General features: G+C 51.8%; 1 protein-coding gene across 1 annotated transcript in view; it reads right to left on the reverse strand.

The window, feature by feature from the left end:
• abcc10 (ATP-binding cassette, sub-family C (CFTR/MRP), member 10) overlaps positions 1–19,050 on the reverse strand; it is a 403,237-nt gene that overhangs the window by 44,467 nt on the left and 339,720 nt on the right. Inside the window, exons 19-20 of the mRNA XM_067977164.1 lie at positions 17,650–17,795; positions 17,448–17,545 (exon numbers count right to left, since the gene is read on the reverse strand). Of these exons, the coding sequence (XP_067833265.1) occupies positions 17,448–17,545; positions 17,650–17,795 (244 nt within the window). The remainder of the gene's footprint in view (positions 1–17,447; positions 17,546–17,649; positions 17,796–19,050) is intronic.

The raw sequence follows: 19,050 nt of genomic DNA on the forward strand, positions 1-19,050 counted from the left end.
CATGGTGGGGTAAGTATTATGGCACTCACTCTCAGTCCCATGGTGGGGCACGTATTATGGCACTCACTCTCCGTCCCATGGTGGGGTAAGTATTATGGCACTCACTCTCCGTCCCATGGTGGGGTAAGTATTATGGCACTCACTCTCCGTCCAGTGATGGGGTAAGTATTATGGCACTCACTCTCCGTCCCATGGTGGGGTAAGTATTATGGCACTCACTCTCCGTCCAGTGATGGGGTAAGTATTATGGCACTCACTCTCCGTCTCATGGTGGGGCAAGTATTATGGCACTCACTCTCCGTCCAGTGATGGGGTAAGTATTATGGCACTCACTATCCGCCCGGTGATGGGTAAGTATTATGGCACTCACTCTCCGTCCCATGGTGGGGTCAGTATTATGGCACTCACTCTCCGTCCCATGGTGGGGTAAGGATTATCGCACTCACTCTCCGTCCCATGGTGGGGTAAATATTATGTCACTCACTCTCCGTCCCATGGTGGGATAAGTATTATGGCACTCACTCTCCGTCCCATGGTGGGGTAAGTATTATGGCACTCACTCTCCGTCCCATGGTGGGGTAAGTATTATGGCATTCACGCTCCGTCCCATGGTCGGGGAACTATTATGGCACTCACTCTCCGTCTCATGTTGGGGTAAGGAATATGTCACTCACTCTCCGTCCGATGGTGGGGTAAGTATTATGGCACTCACTCTCCGTCCCATGGTGGGATAAATATTATGGCACTCACTCTCCGTCCCATGGTGGGGTAAGTACTATGGCACTCACTCTCCGTCCCATGGTGGGTTAAGTATTATGGCACTCACTCTCCGTCCCATGGTGGGGTAAGTATTATGGCACTCACTCTCCGTCCGGTGATGGGGCAAGTATTATGGCACTCACTCTCCGTCCCATGGTGGGGTAAGTATTATGGCACTCACTCTCCGTCCGGTGATGGGGCAAGTATTATGGCACTCACTCTCCGTCTCATGGTGGGGTAAGTATTATGGCACTCACTATCCATCCCATGGTGGGGTAAGTATTATGGCACTCACTCTCCGGACCATGGTGGGATAAGTATTATGGCACTCACTCTCCGTCCCATGGTGGGGTTAGTATTATGGCACTCACTCTCCGTCCCATGGTGGGATAAGTATTATGGCACTCACTCTCCGTCCCATGGTGGGATAAGTATTATGGCACTCACTCTCCGTCTCATGGTGGGGTAAGTATTATGGCACTCACTCTCCGTCCCATGGTGGGGTAAGTATTATGGCACTCACTCTCCGTCCCATGGTGGGGTAAGTATTATGGCACTCACTCTCCGTCCCATGGTGGGGCACATATTATGGCACTCACTCTCCGTCCCATGGTGGGCTAAGTATGATGGCACTCACTCTCCGTCCCATGGTGGGGTAAGTATTATGGCACTCACTCTCCGTCCAGTGATGGGGTAAGTATTATGGCACTCACTCTCCGTCCAGTGATGGGGTAAGTATTATGGCACTCACTCTCCGTCCCATGGTGGGGTAAGTATTATGGCACTCACTCTACGTCCCATGGTGGGGTAAGTATTATGGCACTCACTCTCCGTCCCATGGTGGGGTAAGTATTATGGCACTCACTCTCCGTCCCATGGTGGGGCAAGTATTATGGCACTCACTCTCCGTCCAGTGATGGGGTAAGTATTATGGCACTCACTATCCGTCCGGTGATGGGGTAAGTATTATGGCACTCACTCTCCGTCCCATGGTGGGGTCAGTATTATGGCACTCACTCTCCGTCCCATGGTGGGGTAAGGATTATCGCACTCACTCTCCGTCCCATGGTGGGGTAAATATTATGTCACTCACTCTCCGTCCCATGGTGGGATAAGTATTATGGCACTCACTCTCCGTCCCATGGTGGGGTAAGTATTATGGCACTCACTCTCCGTCCCATGGTGGGGTAAGTATTATGGCATTCACGCTCCGTCCCATGGTCGGGGAACTATTATGGCACTCACTCTCCGTCTCATGTTGGGGTAAGGAATATGTCACTCAATCTCCGTCCGATGGTGGGGTAAGTATTATGGCACTCACTCTCCGTCCCATGGTCGGGGAACTATTATGGCACTCACTCTCCGTCCCATGGTGGGGTCAGTATTATGGCACTCACTCTCCGTCCCATGGTGGGGTCAGTATTATGGCACTCACTCTCCGTCCCATGGTGGGATAAATATTATGGCACTCACTCTCCGTCCCATGGTGGGATAAGTATGATGGCACTCACTCTCCGTCCCATGGTGGGGTAAGTACTATGGCACTCACTCTCCGTCCCATGGTGGGTTAAGTATTATGGCACTCACTCTCCGTCCCATGGTGGGGTAAGTATTATGGCACTCACTCTCCGTCCGGTGATGGGGCAAGTATTATGGCACTCACTCTCCGTCCCATGGTGGGGTAAGTATTATGGCACTCACTCTCCGTCCGGTGATGGGGCAAGTATTATGGCACTCACTCTCCGTCTCATGGTGGGGTAAGTATTATGGCACTCACTATCCATCCCATGGTGGGGTAAGTATTATGGCACTCACTCTCCGGACCATGGTGGGATAAGTATTATGGCACTCACTCTCCGTCCCATGGTGGGGTTAGTATTATGGCACTCACTCTCCGTCCCATGGTGGGATAAGTATTATGGCACTCACTCTCCGTCCCATGGTGGGATAAGTATTATGGCACTCACTCTCCGTCTCATGGTGGGGTAAGTATTATGGCACTCACTCTCCGTCCCATGGTGGGGTAAGTATTATGGCACTCACTCTCCGTCCCATGGTGGGGTAAGTATTATGGCACTCACTCTCCGTCCCATGGTGGGGCACATATTATGGCACTCACTCTCCGTCCCATGGTGGGCTAAGTATGATGGCACTCACTCTCCGTCCCATGGTGGGGTAAGTATTATGGCACTCACTCTCCGTCCAGTGATGGGGTAAGTATTATGGCACTCACTCTCCGTCCAGTGATGGGGTAAGTATTATGGCACTCACTCTCCGTCCAGTGATGGGGTTAGTATTATGGCACTCACTCTACGTCCCATGGTGGGGTAAGTATTATGGCACTCACTCTCCGTCCCATGGTGGGGTAAGTATTATGGCACTCACTCTCCGTCCCATGGTGGGGTCAGTATTATGGCACTCACTCTCCGTCTCATGGTGGGGCAAGTATTATGGCACTCACTCTCCGTCCAGTGATGCGGTAAGTATTATGGCACTCACTATGCGTCCCATGGTGGGGTAAGTATTATGGCACTCATTCTCCGTCCCATGGTGGGATAAATATTATGGCACTCACTCTCCGTCCCATGGTGGGTTAAGTATTATGGCACTCACTCTCCGTCTCATGGTGGGGTAAGTATTATGGCACTCACTATCCATCCCATGGTGGGATAAGTATTATCGCACTCACTCTCCGTCCCAAGGTGGGGTAAGTATTATGGCACTCACTCTCCGTCCCATGGTGGGGTAAGTATTATGGCACTCACTCTCCGTCCCATGGTCGGGGAACTATTATGGCACTCACTCTCCGTCCCATGGTGGGGTAAGTACTATGGCACTCACTCTCCGTCCCATGGTGGGGTAAGTATGATGGCACTCACTCTCCGTCTCACGGTGGGGTCAGTATTATGGCACTCACTCTCCGTCCCACGGTGGGGTAAGTATTGTGGCACTCACTCTCCGTCTCATGGTGGGACAAGTATTATGGCACTCACTCTCCGTCTCATGGTGGGACAAGTATTATGGCACTCACTCTCCGTCCCATGGTGGGGTAAGTATTATGGCACTCACTCTCCGTCCCATGGTGGGGTAAGTATTATGGCACTCACTCTCCGTCCGGTGATGGGGCAAGTATTATGGCACTCACTCTCCGTGTCATGGTGGGGTCAGTATTATGGCACTCACTCTCCGTGTCATGGTGGGGTAAGTATTATGGCACTCACTATCCATCCCATGGTGGGGTAAGTATTATGGCACTCACTCTCCGTCCCATGGTGGGATAAGTATTATGGCACTCACTCTCCGTCCCATGGTGGGATAAGTATTATGGCACTCACTCTCCGTCCCATGGTGGGATAAGTATTATGGCACTCACTCTCCGTCCCATGGTGGGGTTAGTATTATGGCACTCACTCTCCGTCCCATGGTGGGGTAAGTATTATGGCCCTCACTCTCCGTCCCATGGTGGGGTAATTATTATGGCACTCACTCTCAGTCCCATGGTGGGGTAAGTAATATGGCACTCACTCTCCGTCCCATGGTGGGGTAAGTATTATGGCACTCACTCTCAGTCCCATGGTGGGGTAATTATTATGGCACTCACTCTCCGTCCCATGGTGGGATAAGTATTATGGCACTCACTCTCCGTCCCATGGTGGGATAAGTAATATGGCACTCACTCTCCGTCCCATGGTGGGGCACGTATTATGGCACTCACTCTCCGTCCCATGGTGGGGTAAGTATTATGGCACTCACTCTCCGTCCCATGGTGGGGTAAGTATTATGGCACTCACTCTCCGTCCAGTGATGTGGTAAGTATTATGGCACTCACTCTCCGTCCAGTGATGGGGTAAGTATTATGGCACTCACTCTCCGTCCCATGGTGGGGTAAGTATTATGGCACTCACTCTACGTCCCATGGTGGGGTCAGTATTATGGCACTCACTCTCCGTCCCATGGTGGGGTAAGTATTATGGCACTCACTCTCCGTCCCATGGTGGGGTAAGTATTATGGCACTCACTCTCCGTCCCATGGTGGGGTAAGTATTATGGCACTCACTCTCCGTCCCATGGTGGGGTAAGTATTATGGCACTCACTCTCCGTCCCATGGTGGGGTAAGTATTATGGCACTCACTCTCCGTCCCATGGTGGGGCAAGTATTATGGCACTCACTCTCCGTCCAGTGATGGGGTAAGTATTATGGCACTCACTATCCGTCCCATGGTGGGGTAAGTATTATGGCACTCACTCTCCGTCCCATGGTGGGGTAAGTATTATGGCACTCATTCTCCGTCCCATGGTGGGGTAAGTATTATAGCACTCACTCTCCGTCCCATGGTGGGGCAACTTTATGGCATTCACTCTCCATCCCATGGTGGGGTAAGTATTATGGCATTCACTCTCCATCCCATGGTGGGGTAAGTATTATGGCACGAACTCTCCGTCCCATGGTGGGGCAAGTATTATGGCATTCACTCTCCGTGCCATGATGAGGTAAGTATTATGGCACTCACTCTCCGTCTCATGGTGGGGTAAGTATTATGGCACTCACTCTCCGTCCCATGGTGGGGTCAGTATTATGGCACTCACTCTCCGTCCCATGGTGGGTTAAGTATTATGGCACTCACTGTCCGTCTGGTGATGGGGTAAGTATTATGGCACTCCCTCTCCGTCCGATGATGGGGTAAGTATTATGGCACTCACTCTCAGTCCCATGGTGGGGTAAGTATTATGGCACTCCCTCTCCGTCCGATGATGGGGTCAGTATTATGGCACTTACTCTCCGTCCCATGGTGGGAAAGTATTATGGCACTCACTCTCCGTCCCATGGTGGGGTAAGTATTATGGCACTCACTCTCCGTCCCTTGGTGGGGTAAGTATTATGGCACTCACTCTCCGTCCCATGGTGGGGTCAGTATTATGGCACTCACTCTCCGTCCGGTGATGGAGTAAGTATTATGGCACTCACTCTCCGTCCCATGGTGGGGTAAGTATTATGGCACTCACTCTCCGTCCAGTGATGTGGTAAGTATTATGGCACTCACTCTCCGTCCAGTGATGGGGTAAGTATTATGGCACTCACTCTCCGTCCCATGGTGGGGTAAGTATTATGGCACTCACTCTACGTCCCATGGTGGGGTCAGTATTATGGCACTCACTCTCCGTCCCATGGTGGGGTAAGTATTATGGCACTCACTCTCCGTCCCATGGTGGGGTAAGTATTATGGCACTCACTCTCCGTCCCATGGTGGGGTAAGTATTATGGCACTCACTCTCCGTCCCATGGTGGGGTAAGTATTATGGCACTCACTCTCCGTCCCATGGTGGGGTAAGTATTATGGCACTCACTCTCCGTCCCATGGTGGGGTAAGTATTATGGCACTCACTCTCCGTCTCATGGTGGGGCAAGTATTATGGCACTCACTCTCCGTCCAGTGATGGGGTAAGTATTATGGCACTCACTATCCGTCCCATGGTGGGGTAAGTATTATGGCACTCACTCTCCGTCCCATGGTGGGGTAAGTATTATGGCACTCATTCTCCGTCCCATGGTGGGGTAAGTATTATAGCACTCACTCTCCGTCCCATGGTGGGGCAACTTTATGGCATTCACTCTCCATCCCATGGTGGGGTAAGTATTATGGCATTCACTCTCCATCCCATGGTGGGGTAAGTATTATGGCACGAACTCTCCGTCCCATGGTGGGGCAAGTATTATGGCATTCACTCTCCGTCCCATGATGAGGTAAGTATTATGGCACTCACTCTCCGTCTCATGGTGGGGTAAGTATTATGGCACTCACTCTCCGTCCCATGGTGGGGTAAGTATTATGGCACTCACTCTACGTCCCATGGTGGGTTAAGTATTATGGCACTCACTGTCCGTCTGGTGATGGGGTAAGTATTATGGCACTCCCTCTCCGTCCGATGATGGGGTCAGTATTATGGCACTTACTCTCCGTCCCAAGGTGGGATAAGTATTATGGCACTCACTCTCCGTCTGGTGATGGGGGAAGTACGATGGCACTCCCTCTCCGTCCGATGATGGGGTAAGTATTATGGCACTCACTCTCCGTCCCATGGTGGGGTAAGTATTATGGCACTCCCTCTCCGTCCCATGGTGGGGTAAGTATTATGGCACTCACTCTCCGTCCCATGGTGGGGTAAGTATTATGGCACTCACTCTCCGTCCCATGGTGGGGTCAGTATTATGGCACTCACTCTCCGTCCCATGGTGGGTTAAGTATTATGGCACTCACTCTCCGTCCCATGGTGGGTTAAGTATTATGGCACTCACTCTCCGTCCGGTGATGGGGGAAGTACTATGGCACTCACTGTCCGTCCCATGGTGGGGTAAGTATTATGGCACTCACTCTCCGTCCGGTGATGGGGGAAGTACTATGGCACTCACTCTCCGTCCCATGGTGGGGTAAGTATTATGGCACTCACTCTTCGTCTCATGGTGGGGTAAGTATTATGGCACTCACTCTTCGTCTCATGGTGGGGTAAGTATTATGGCACTCACTCTCCGTCCCATGGTGGGGTAAGTATTATGGCACTCACTCTCAGTCCCATGTTGGGGTAAGTATTATGGCACTCACTCTCCGTCCCATGGTGGGGTAAGTATTATGGCACTCACTCTCCGTCCCATGGTGGGGTCAGTATTATGGCACTCACTCTCCGTCCAGTGATGGGGTAAGTATTATGGCACTCACTCTCCGTCCCATGGTGGGGTAAGTATTATGGCACTCACTCTCCGTCCAGTGATGGGGTAAGTATTATGGCACTCACTCTCCGTCCAGTGATGGGGTAAGTATTATGGCACTCACTCTCCGTCGCATTGTGGGGTAAGTAATATGGCACTCACTCTCCGTCCCATGGTGGTGCTCGGTATTATGGCACTCACTCTCCGTCCCATGGTGGGGTAAGTATTAAGGCACTCACTCTCCGTCCCATGGTGGGCTAAGTATTATGGCACTCACTCTCCGTCCCATGGTGGGGTAAGTATTATGGCACTCACTCTCCGTCCCATGGTGGGGTAAGTATTATGGCACTCACTCTCCGTCCCATGGTGGGAAAGTATTATGGCACTCACTCTCCGTCCCATGGTGGGAAAGTATTATGGCACTCACTCTCCGTCCGGTGATGGAGTAAGTATTATGGCACTTACACACCGTCTCATCGTGGGGTAAGTATTATGGCACTCACTATCCGTCCCATGGTGGGGTAAGTATTATGGCACTCACTCTCCGTCCCATGGTGGGGTAAGTATTATGGCATTCACTCTCCGTCCCATGGTGGGGTAAGTATTATAGCACTCACTCTCCGTCCCATGCTGGGGTTAGTATTATGGCACTCACTCTCCGTCCCATGGTGGGGCAACTTTATGGCATTCACTCTCCATCCCATGGTGGGTAAGTATTATGGCACGAACTCTCCGTCCCATGGTGGGGCAAGTATTATGGCATTCACTCTCCGTCCCATCATGAGGTAAGTATTATGGCACTCACTCTCCGTCTCATGGTGGGGTAAGTATTATGGCACTCACTCTCCGTCCCATGGTGGGGTAAGTATTATGGCACTCACTCTACGTCCCATGGTGGGTTAAGTATTATGGCACTCACTGTCCGTCTGGTGATGGGGTAAGTATTATGGCACTCCCTCTCCGTCCCATGGTGGGGTAAGTATTATGGCACTCCCTCTCCGTCCGATGATGGGGTAAGTATTATGGCACTCACTCTCAGTCCCATGGTGGGGTAAGTATTATGGCACTCCCTCTCCGTCCGATGATGGGGTCAGTATTATGGCACTTACTCTCCGTCCCAAGGTGGGATAAGTATTATGGCACTCACTCTCCGTCTGGTGATGGGGGAAGTACGATGGCACTCCCTCTCCGTCCGATGATGGGGTAAGTATTATGGCACTCACTCTCCGTCCCATGGTGGGGTAAGTATTATGGCACTCACTCTCCGTCCCATGGTGGGGTAAGTATTATGGCACTTACTCTCCGTCCCATGGTGGGAAAGTATTATGGCACTCACTCTCCGTCCCATGGTGGGGTAAGTATTATGGCACTCACTCTCCGTCCCATGGTGGGGTAAGTATTATGGCACTCACTCTCCGTCCCATGGTGGGGTCAGTATTATGGCACTCACTCTCCGTCCGGTGATGGAGTAAGTATTATGGCACTCACTCTCCGTCCCATGGTGGGGTAAGTATTATGGCACTCACTCTCCGTCCCATGGTGGGTTAAGTATTATGGCACTCACTCTCCGTCCCATGGTGGGTTAAGTATTATGGCACTCACTCTCCGTCCGGTGATGGGGGAAGTACTATGGCACTCACTGTCCGTCCCATGGTGGGGTAAGTATTATGGCACTCACTCTCCGTCCGGTGATGGGGGAAGTACTATGGCACTCACTCTCCGTCCCATGGTGGGGTAAGTATTATGGCACTCACTCTTCGTCTCATGGTGGGGTAAATATTATGGCACTCACTCTCCGTCCCATGGTGGGGTAAGTATTATGGCACTCACTCTCAGTCCCATGTTGGGGTAAGTATTATGGCACTCACTCTCCGTCCCATGGTGGGGTAAGTATTATGGCACTCACTCTCCGTCCCATGGTGGGGTCAGTATTATGGCACTCACTCTCCGTCCAGTGATGGGGTAAGTATTATGGCACTCACTCTCCGTCCAGTGATGGGGTAAGTAATATGGCACTCACTCTCCGTCGCATTGTGGGGTAAGTAATATGGCACTCACTCTCCGTCCCATGGTGGTGCTCGGTATTATGGCACTCACTCTCCGTCCCATGGTGGGGTAAGTATTAAGGCACTCACTCTCCGTCCCATGGTGGGCTAAGTATTATGGCACTCACTCTCCGTCCCATGGTGGGGTAAGTATTATGGCACTCACTCTCCGTCCCATGGTGGGGTAAGTATTATGGCACTCACTCTCCGTCCCATGGTGGGAAAGTATTATGGCACTCACTCTCGGTCCCATGGTGGGAAAGTATTATGGCACTCACTCTCGGTCCGGTGATGGAGTAAGTATTATGGCACTTACACACCGTCTCATCGTGGGGTAAGTATTATGGCACTCACTCTCTGTCCCATGGTGGGGTAAGTATTATGGCACTCACTCTCCGTCCCATGGTGGGGTAAGTATTATGGCACTCACTCTCCGTCCCATGGTGGGGTAAGTATTACGGCACTCACTCTCCGTCCCATGGTGGGGTAAGTATTACGGCACTCACTCTCCGTCCCATGGTGGGGAAAGTATTATGGCACTCACTCTCCGTCCCACGGTGGGGTAAGTATTACGGCACTCACTCTCCGTCCCACGGTGGGGTAAGTATTATGGCACTCACTCTCCGTCCCATGGTGGGGTAAGTATTATGGCACTAACTCTCCGTCCCATGGTGGGGTAAGTATTATGGCATTCACTCTCCGTCCCATGGTGGGGCAAGTATTATGGCACTCACTCTCCGTCCCATGGAGGGGTAAGTATTATGGCACTAACTCTCAGTCCCATGGTGGGGTAAGTATTATGGCACTCACTCTCCGTCCAGTGATGGGGTAAGTATTATGGCACTAACTCTCAGTCCCATGGTGGGGTAAGTATTATGGCACTCACTCTCCGTCCCATGGTGGGGTCAGTATTATGGCACTCACTCTCCGTCCCATGGTGGGTAAGTATTATGGCACTCACTCTCCGTCCCATGGTGGGGTAAGTATTATGGCATTCACTCTCCGTCCCATGGTGGGGTCAGTATTATGGCACTCACTGTCCGTCCCATGGTGGGGTAATTATTCTGGCACTCACTCTCCGTCCGGTGATGGGGTAAGTATTATGGCACTCACTCTCCGTCCCACGGTGGGGTAAGTATTATGGGACTCACTCTCCGTCCCATGGTGTGGTAAGTATTATGGCACTCACTCTCCGTCTCATGGTGGGGTAAGTATTATGGCCCTCACTCTACGTCCCATGGTGGGGTAAGTATTATGGCACTCACTCTCCCTCCCATGGTGGGGCAAGTATTATGGCACTCACTCTCCGTCCCATGGTGGGGTAAGTATTATGACACTCACTCTCCGTCCCATGGTGGGGCAAGTATTATGGCATTCACTCTCCGTCCCATGGTGGGGTAAGTATTATGGTACTCACTCTCCGTCTGGTGATGGTGTCAGTATTATGGAACTCACTCTCCGTCTCATGGTTGGGCAAATATTATGGCACTCACTCTCCTTCCCATGGTGGGTTAAGTATTATGGCACTCACTCTCCGTCTGGTGATGGGGTAAGTATTATGGCACTCACTCTCCGTCCCATGGAGGGGTAAGTATTATGGCACTCACTCTCCGTCCCATGAAGGGGTAAGTCGAGTGGCACTCACTCTCTGTCCCATGGTGGGGTAAGTGTTATGGCACTCACTCTCCGTCCCATGGTGGGGTAAGTATTATGGCACTCACTCTCCATCCCATGGTGGGGTAAGTATTATGGCACTCACTCTCCGTCCCATGGTGGGGTAAGTATTTTGGCACTCACTCTCCGTCCCATGGTGGGGTAAGTATTATGGTACTCACTCTCCGTCTGGTGATGGGGTAAGTATTTTGGCACTCACTCTCCGTCCCATGGTGGGGTAAGTATCATGGCACTCACTCTCCGTCCCATGGTGGGATAAGTATTATGGCACTCACTCTCCGTCTCATGGTGGGGTAAGTATTATGGTACTCACTCTCAGTCTCATGGTGGGGTAAGTATTATGGTACTCACTCTCAGTCTGGTGATGGGGTAAGTTTTTTGGCACTCACTCTCCGTCCGGTGATGGGGGAAGTATTATGGCACTCACTCTCCGTCCCATGGTGGGGTAAGTATTATGGCCCTCACTCTCCGTCCCATGGTGGGCTAAGTATTATGGCACTCACTCTCCGTCCGGTGATGGGGTAAGTATGATGGCACTCACTCTCCGTCCCATGGTGGGGTAAGTATCATGGCACTCACTCTCCGTCCGGTGATGGGGGAAGTATTATGGCACTCACTCTCCGTCCCATGGTGGGGTAAGTATTATGGCACTCACTCTCCGTCCCATGGTGGGGTAAGTATTAAGGCACTCACTCTCCGTCCCATGGTGGGCTAAGTATTATGGCACTCACTCTCCGTCCCATGGTGGGGTAAGTATTTTGGCACTCACTCTCCGTCCCATGGTGGGGTAAGTATTATGGTACTCACTCTCCGTCTGGTGATGGGGTAAGTATTTTGGCACTCACTCTCCGTCCCATGGTGGGGTAAGTATCATGGCACTCACTCTCCGTCCCATGGTGGGATAAGTATTATGGCACTCACTCTCCGTCTCATGGTGGGGTAAGTATTATGGTACTCACTCTCAGTCTCATGGTGGGGTAAGTATTATGGCCCTCACTCTCCGTCCCATGGTGGGAAAGTATTATGGCACTCACTCTCCGTCCCATGGTGGGAAAGTATTATGGCACTCACTCTCGGTCCGGTGATTCAGTAAGTATTATGGCACTTACACACCGTCTCATCGTGGGGTAAGTATTATGGCACTCACTCTCTGTCCCATGGTGGGGTAAGTATTATGGCACTCACTCTCCGTCCCATGGTGGGGTAAGTATTATGGCACTCACTCTCCGTCCCATGGTGGGCTAAGTATTACGGCACTCACTCTCCGTCCCATGGTGGGGAAAGTATTATGGCACTCACTCTCCGTCCCACGGTGGGGTAAGTATTACGGCACTCACTCTCCGTCCCACGGTGGGGTAAGTATTATGGCACTCACTCTCCGTCCCATGGTGGGGTAAGTATTATGGCACTAACTCTCCGTCCCATGGTGGGGTAAGTATTATGGCATTCACTCTCCGTCCCATGGTGGGGCAAGTATTATGGCACTCACTCTCCGTCCCATGGAGGGGTAAGTATTATGGCACTAACTCTCAGTCCCATGGTGGGGTAAGTATTATGGCACTCACTCTCCGTCCAGTGATGGGGTAAGTATTATGGCACTAACTCTCAGTCCCATGGTGGGGTAAGTATTATGGCACTCACTCTCCGTCCCATGGTGGGGTCAGTATTATGGCACTCACTCTCCGTCCCATGGTGGGTAAGTATTATGGCATTCACTCTCCGTCCCATGGTGGGGTCAGTATTATGGCACTCACTGTCCGTCCCATGGTGGGGTAAGTATTATGGCACTCACTCTCCGTCCGGTGATGGGGTAAGTATTATGGCACTCACTCTCCGTCCCACGGTGGGGTAAGTATTATGGGACTCACTCTCCGTCCCATGGTGTGGTAAGTATTATGGCACTCACTCTCCGTCTTATGGTGGGGTAAGTATTATGGCCCTCACTCTACGTCCCATGGTGGGGTAAGTATTATGGCACTCACTCTCCCTCCCATGGTGGGGCAAGTATTATGGCACTCACTCTCCGTCCCATGGTGGGGTAAGTATTATGACACTCACTCTCCGTCCCATGGTGGGGCAAGTATTATGGCATTCACTCTCCGTCCCATGGTGGGGTAAGTATTATGGTACTCACTCTCCGTCTGGTGATGGTGTCAGTATTATGGAACTCACTCTCCGTCTCATGGTTGGGCAAATATTATGGCACTCACTCTCCTTCCCATGGTGGGTTAAGTATTATGGCACTCACTCTCCGTCTGGTGATGGGGTAAGTATTATGGCACTCACTCTCCGTCCCATGGAGGGGTAAGTATTATGGCACTCACTCTCCGTCCAGTGATGGGGTAAGTATTATGGCACTCACTCTCCGTCCCATGAAGGGGTAAGTCGAGTGGCACTCACTCTCTGTCCCATGGTGGGGTAAGTGTTATGGCACTCACTCTCCGTCCCATGGTGGGGTAAGTATTATGGCACTCACTCTCCGTCCCATGGTGGGGTAAGTATTATGGCACTCACTCTCCGTCCGGTGATGGGGTAAGTATGATGGCACTCACTCTCCGTCCCATGGTGGGGTAAGTATCATGGCACTCACTCTCCGTCCCATGGTGGGGTAAGTATTATGGCACTCACTCTCCGTCCCATGGTGGGGTAATTATTATGGCACTCACTCTCCGTCCCATGGTGGGGTAAGTATTATGGCACTCACTCTCCGTCCCATGGTGGGGTAAGTATTATGGCACTCACTCTCCGTCCCATGGTGGGGTAAGTATTATGGCACTCACTCTCCGTCCCATGGTGGGGTAAGTATTATGGCACTCACTCTCCGTCTCATGGTGGGGTAAGTATTATGGCACTCACTCTCCGTCCCATGCTGGGGTAAGTATTATGGCCCTCACTCTTCGTCCCATGGTGGGGTAAGTATTATGGCACTCACTCTCCGTCCCACGGTGGGGTAAGTATTATGGCCCTCACTCTCCGTCCCATGGTGTGGTAAGTATTATGGCACTCACTCTCCGTCCCATGGTGGGGTAAGTATTTTGGCACTCACTCTCCGTCCCATGGAGGGGTAAGTATTATGGCACTCACTCTCCGTCTCATGGTGGGGTAAGTATTATGGTACTCACTCTCCGTCTGGTGATGGGGTAAGTATTTTGGCACTCACTCTCCGTCCCATGGTGGGGTAAGTATTATGGTACTCACTCTCCGTCTGGTGATGGGGTAAGTATTTTGGCACTCACTCTCTGTCCCATGGTGGGGTAAGTATTATGGCACTCACTCTCCGTCCCATGGTGGGGTAAGTATTATGGCACTCACTCTCCGTCTCATGGTGGGGTAAGTATTATGGTACTCACTCTCCGTCTGGTGATGGGGTAAGTATTTTGGCACTCACTCTCCGTCCCATGGTGGGGTAAGTTTTTTGGCACTCACTCTCCGTCCGGTGATGGGGGAAGTATTATGGCCCTCACTCTCCGTCCCATGGTGGGCTAAGTATTATGGCACTCACTCTCCGTCCGGTGATGGGGTAAGTATTATGGCACTCACTCTCCGTCCCATGGTGGGGTAAGTATCATGGCACTCACTCTCCGTCCGGTGATGGGGGAAGTATTATGGCACTCACTCTCCGTCCCATGGTGGGGTAAGTATTATGGCACTCACTCTCCGTCCCATGGTGGGGTAATTATTATGGCACTCACTCTCCGTCCCATGGTGGGGTAAGTATTATGGCACTCACTCTCCGTCCCATGGTGGGGTAAGTATTATGGCACTCACTCTCCGTCCCATGGTGGGGTAAGTATTATGGCACTCACTCTCCGTCCCTTGGTGGGGTAAGTATTATGGCACTCACTCTCCGTCTCATGGTGGGGTAAGTATTATGGCACTCACTCTCCGTCCCATGCTGGGGTAAGTATTATGGCCCTCACTCTTCGTCCCATGGTGGGGTAAGTATTATGGCACTCACTCTCCGTCCCACGGTGGGGTAAGTATTATGGCCCTCACTCTCCGTCTCATGGTGGGGTAAGTATTATGGCACTCACTCTCCGTCTCATGGTGGGGTAAGTATTATGGCCCTCACTCTACGTCCCATGGTGGGGTAAGTATTATGGCACTCACTCTCCCTCCCATGGTGGGGCAAGTATTATGGCACTCACTCTCCGTCCCATGGTGGGGTAAGTATTATGACACTCACTCTCCGTCCCATGGTGGGGCAAGTATTATGGCATTCACTCTCCGTCCCATGGTGGGGTAAGTATTATGGTACTCACTCTCCGTCTCATGGTGGGGTAAGTATTATGGCACTCACTCTCCGTCCCATGCTGGGGTAAGTATTATGGCCCTCACTCTTCGTCCCATGGTGGGGTAAGTATTATGGCACTCACTCTCCGTCCCACGGTGGGGTAAGTATTATGGCCCTCACTCTCCGTCTCATGGTGGGGTAAGTATTATGGCACTCACTCTCCGTCTCATGGTGGGGTAAGTATTATGGCCCTCACTCTACGTCCCATGGTGGGGTAAGTATTATGGCACTCACTCTCCCTCCCATGGTGGGGCAAGTATTATGGCACTCACTCTCCGTCCCATGGTGGGGTAAGTATTATGACACTCACTCTCCGTCCCATGGTGGGGCAAGTATTATGGCATTCACTCTCCGTCCCATGGTGGGGTAAGTATTATGGTACTCACTCTCCGTCTGGTGATGGTGTCAGTATTATGGAACTCACTCTCCGTCTCATGGTTGGGCAAATATTATGGCACTCACTCTCCTTCCCATGGTGGGTTAAGTATTATGGCACTCACTCTCCGTCTGGTGATGGGGTAAGTATTATGGCACTCACTCTCCGTCCCATGGAGGGGTAAGTATTATGGCACTCACTCTCCGTCCAGTGATGGGGTAAGTATTATGGCACTCACTCTCCGTCCCATGAAGGGGTAAGTCGAGTGGCACTCACTCTCTGTCCCATGGTGGGGTAAGTGTTATGGCACTCACTCTCCGTCCCATGGTGGGGTAAGTATTATGGCACTCACTCTCCATCCCATGGTGGGGTAAGTATTATGGCACTCACTCTCCGTCTCATGGTGGGGTAAGTATTATGGTACTCACTCTCCGTCTGGTGATGGGTTAAGTATTTTGGCACTCACTCTCCGTCCCATGGTGGGGTAAGTATTTTGGCACTCACTCTCCGTCCCATGGTGGGGTAAGTATTATGGTACTCACTCTCCGTCTGGTGATGGGGTAAGTATTTTGGCACTCACTCTCCGTCCCATGGTGGGGTAAGTATCATGGCACTCACTCTCCGTCCCATGGTGGGATAAGTATTATGGCACTCACTCTCCGTCTCATGGTGGGGTAAGTATTATGGCACTCACTCTCAGTCCCATGGTGGGGTAAGTATTATGGCACTCACTCTCCGTCCCATGGTGGGGTAAGTATTATGGCACTCACTCCCCGTCCCATGGTGGGGTAAGTATTATGGCACTCACTCTCCGTCCCATGGTGGGGTAAGTATTATGTCACTCACTCTCCGTCCCATGGTGGGAAAGTATTATGGCACTCACTCTCCGTCCCATGGTGGGAAAGTATTATGGCACTCACTCTCCGTCCCATGGTAGGTAAGTAATATGGCACTCACTCTCCGTCCGGTGATGGGTAAGTATTATGGCACTCTCTCTCCGTCCCATGGTGGGGTCAGGATTATGGCACTCACTCTCCGTCTCATGGTGGGGTAAGTATTATGGCACTCACTCTCCGTCCCATGGTTGGGTAAGTATTATGGCACTCACTCTCCGTCCCATGGTGGGGTAAGTATTATGGCACTCACTCTCCGTCTCATGGTTGGGTAAGTATTATGGCACTCACTCTCCGTCTCATGGTTGGGTAAGTATTATGTCACTCACTCTCCGTCTCATGGTTGGGTAAGTATTATGGCACTCACTCTCCGTCTCATGGTTGGGTAAGTATTATGGCACTCACTCTCCATCCGGTGATGGGGGTCAGTATTATGGCACTAACTCTCGGTGTCCCGATGTGGAGTCTGTCAGCTTGAACTCTGCTACTCTGATCAAATCCTGTACTGAGCTATTCTGAGCAGGGGGAAGCTGACCAGAGACTGCCGTGGGAAGGAGGAGAGCTGTTCAGACTGGATGGTGCAGCCCTAGCAGTACCAGTTGCATCTTAGGGGCAACCAGAGGAGGTGCTCGGGGAGGTCCAGGAATAGGCAAGTGTTCAGGCAGACTTCAGAATAAATAAAGGACCCATCTGTAACAGTACCTTGACCTGAGTGAGAAGCGCCCTCGCCAGGCAGATTAGCTGTCTCTGTCCGATGGATAAATTCTTCCCTCTCTCACCCAGCTGTGCTTCCAATCCACCTGACGTAGAGAGACAGACCATGCAGGCAATCAGTAACACAGACCACTTGTCACTAATTGAAATGGATCCAGTCAGTGTGATGCCTCCTCCACTGGACACTTACCTATTCTCCGAGTCACCTCCAGAAGGTGGCACTGCTCCAGCACAGCCTGGAGCTCCTGGTCTGTGTGGTGATCCAGTGGATCCAGATTTTCTCGCACTGTGCCACTGAACAGGAACGGATCCTGTGGGATAATAGCCAGCTTTGATCTGGAAAAGGAAGAGGGAATGGTATAATCACAGCCCTGTCCTTGTCTGAGGAATACCATTAACATGCTGTACTTCAGCCTCTTAGTTGAGATCAAGACTAGATTGTGGAGCAGGAGGGGAAGTGTGCTAACTCTGCTGGCCATAGTGGAATGGGTTGGATAATGCTGATCCAGTGGGCACAAGCCAGCAGCAAATTCTGTCCCTCATTTGGCACGAACTGAAATGAAGTCAAGGTCGATAAGGACAGCTGGTGTCGGAAACGGGAATCATCAGGCACATTCGGGGCACGACTCAGAGTTTGTAATGGGCTAGAACAGAGGATCCTTCCTCTATGTCTTGGTCCAAACAGGAAGCACTTACCCTGAAACTAAGTCTGGAAGTGTTCCATTCACCACACTGATGAAGCTGACCTTGAACACAGAAAGGGATTTCGGTGGGAACACTGCCGATTCTGCAGAGCCACGGGTACCAGCACAGGCCATAAACCTCAGGCTGTTAAAACTCACAAGCTCTCCGGAAAGCCTCACCCAGTGGCCATTCTTCCAGTGTGAGCTGAGAGTGTGGTGGGGTATTCGATGAGCTGAGAGTGTGGTGGGGTATTCGATGAGCTGAGAGTGTGGTGGGGTATTCGATGAGCTGAGTGTGGTGGGCTATTCGATGAGCTGAGTGTGGTGGGTTATTCGATGAGCTCAGAGTGTGGTGGGGTATTCGGTGAGCTCAGAGTGTGGTGGGGTATTCGATGAGCTGAGAGTGTGGTGGGGTATTCGATGAGCTCAGAGTGTGGTGGGGTATTCGATGAGCTGAGAGTGTGGTGGGGTATTCGGTGAGCTGAGAGTGTGGTGGGGTATTCGATGAGCTGAGAGTGTGGTGGGGTATTCGATGAGCTGAGTGTGGTGGGGTATTCGATGAGCTGAGTGTGGTGGGGTATTCGATGAGCTGAGTGTGGTGGGGTATTAAGTGAGCTGAGAGTGTGGTGGGGTATTCGGTGAGCTGAGTGTGGTGGGGTATTCGATGAGCTGAGTGTGGTGGGCTATTCGATGAGCTCAGAGTGTGGTGGGGTATTCGGTGAGCTGAGTGTGGTGGGGTATTCGGTGAGCTGAGTGTGGTGGGGTATTCGGTGAGCTGAGAGTGTGGTGGGGTATTCGGTGAGCTGAGAGTGTGGTGGGGTATTCGATGAGCTGAGAGTGTGGTGGGGTATTCGATGAGCTGAGTGTGGTGGGCTATTCGATGAGCTCAGAGTGTGGTGGGGTATTCG

The sequence above is a fragment of the Heptranchias perlo genome, unplaced genomic scaffold (genome assembly GCF_035084215.1).
Source record: "Heptranchias perlo isolate sHepPer1 unplaced genomic scaffold, sHepPer1.hap1 HAP1_SCAFFOLD_131, whole genome shotgun sequence".
Taxonomy (NCBI): domain Eukaryota; kingdom Metazoa; phylum Chordata; class Chondrichthyes; order Hexanchiformes; family Hexanchidae; genus Heptranchias; species Heptranchias perlo.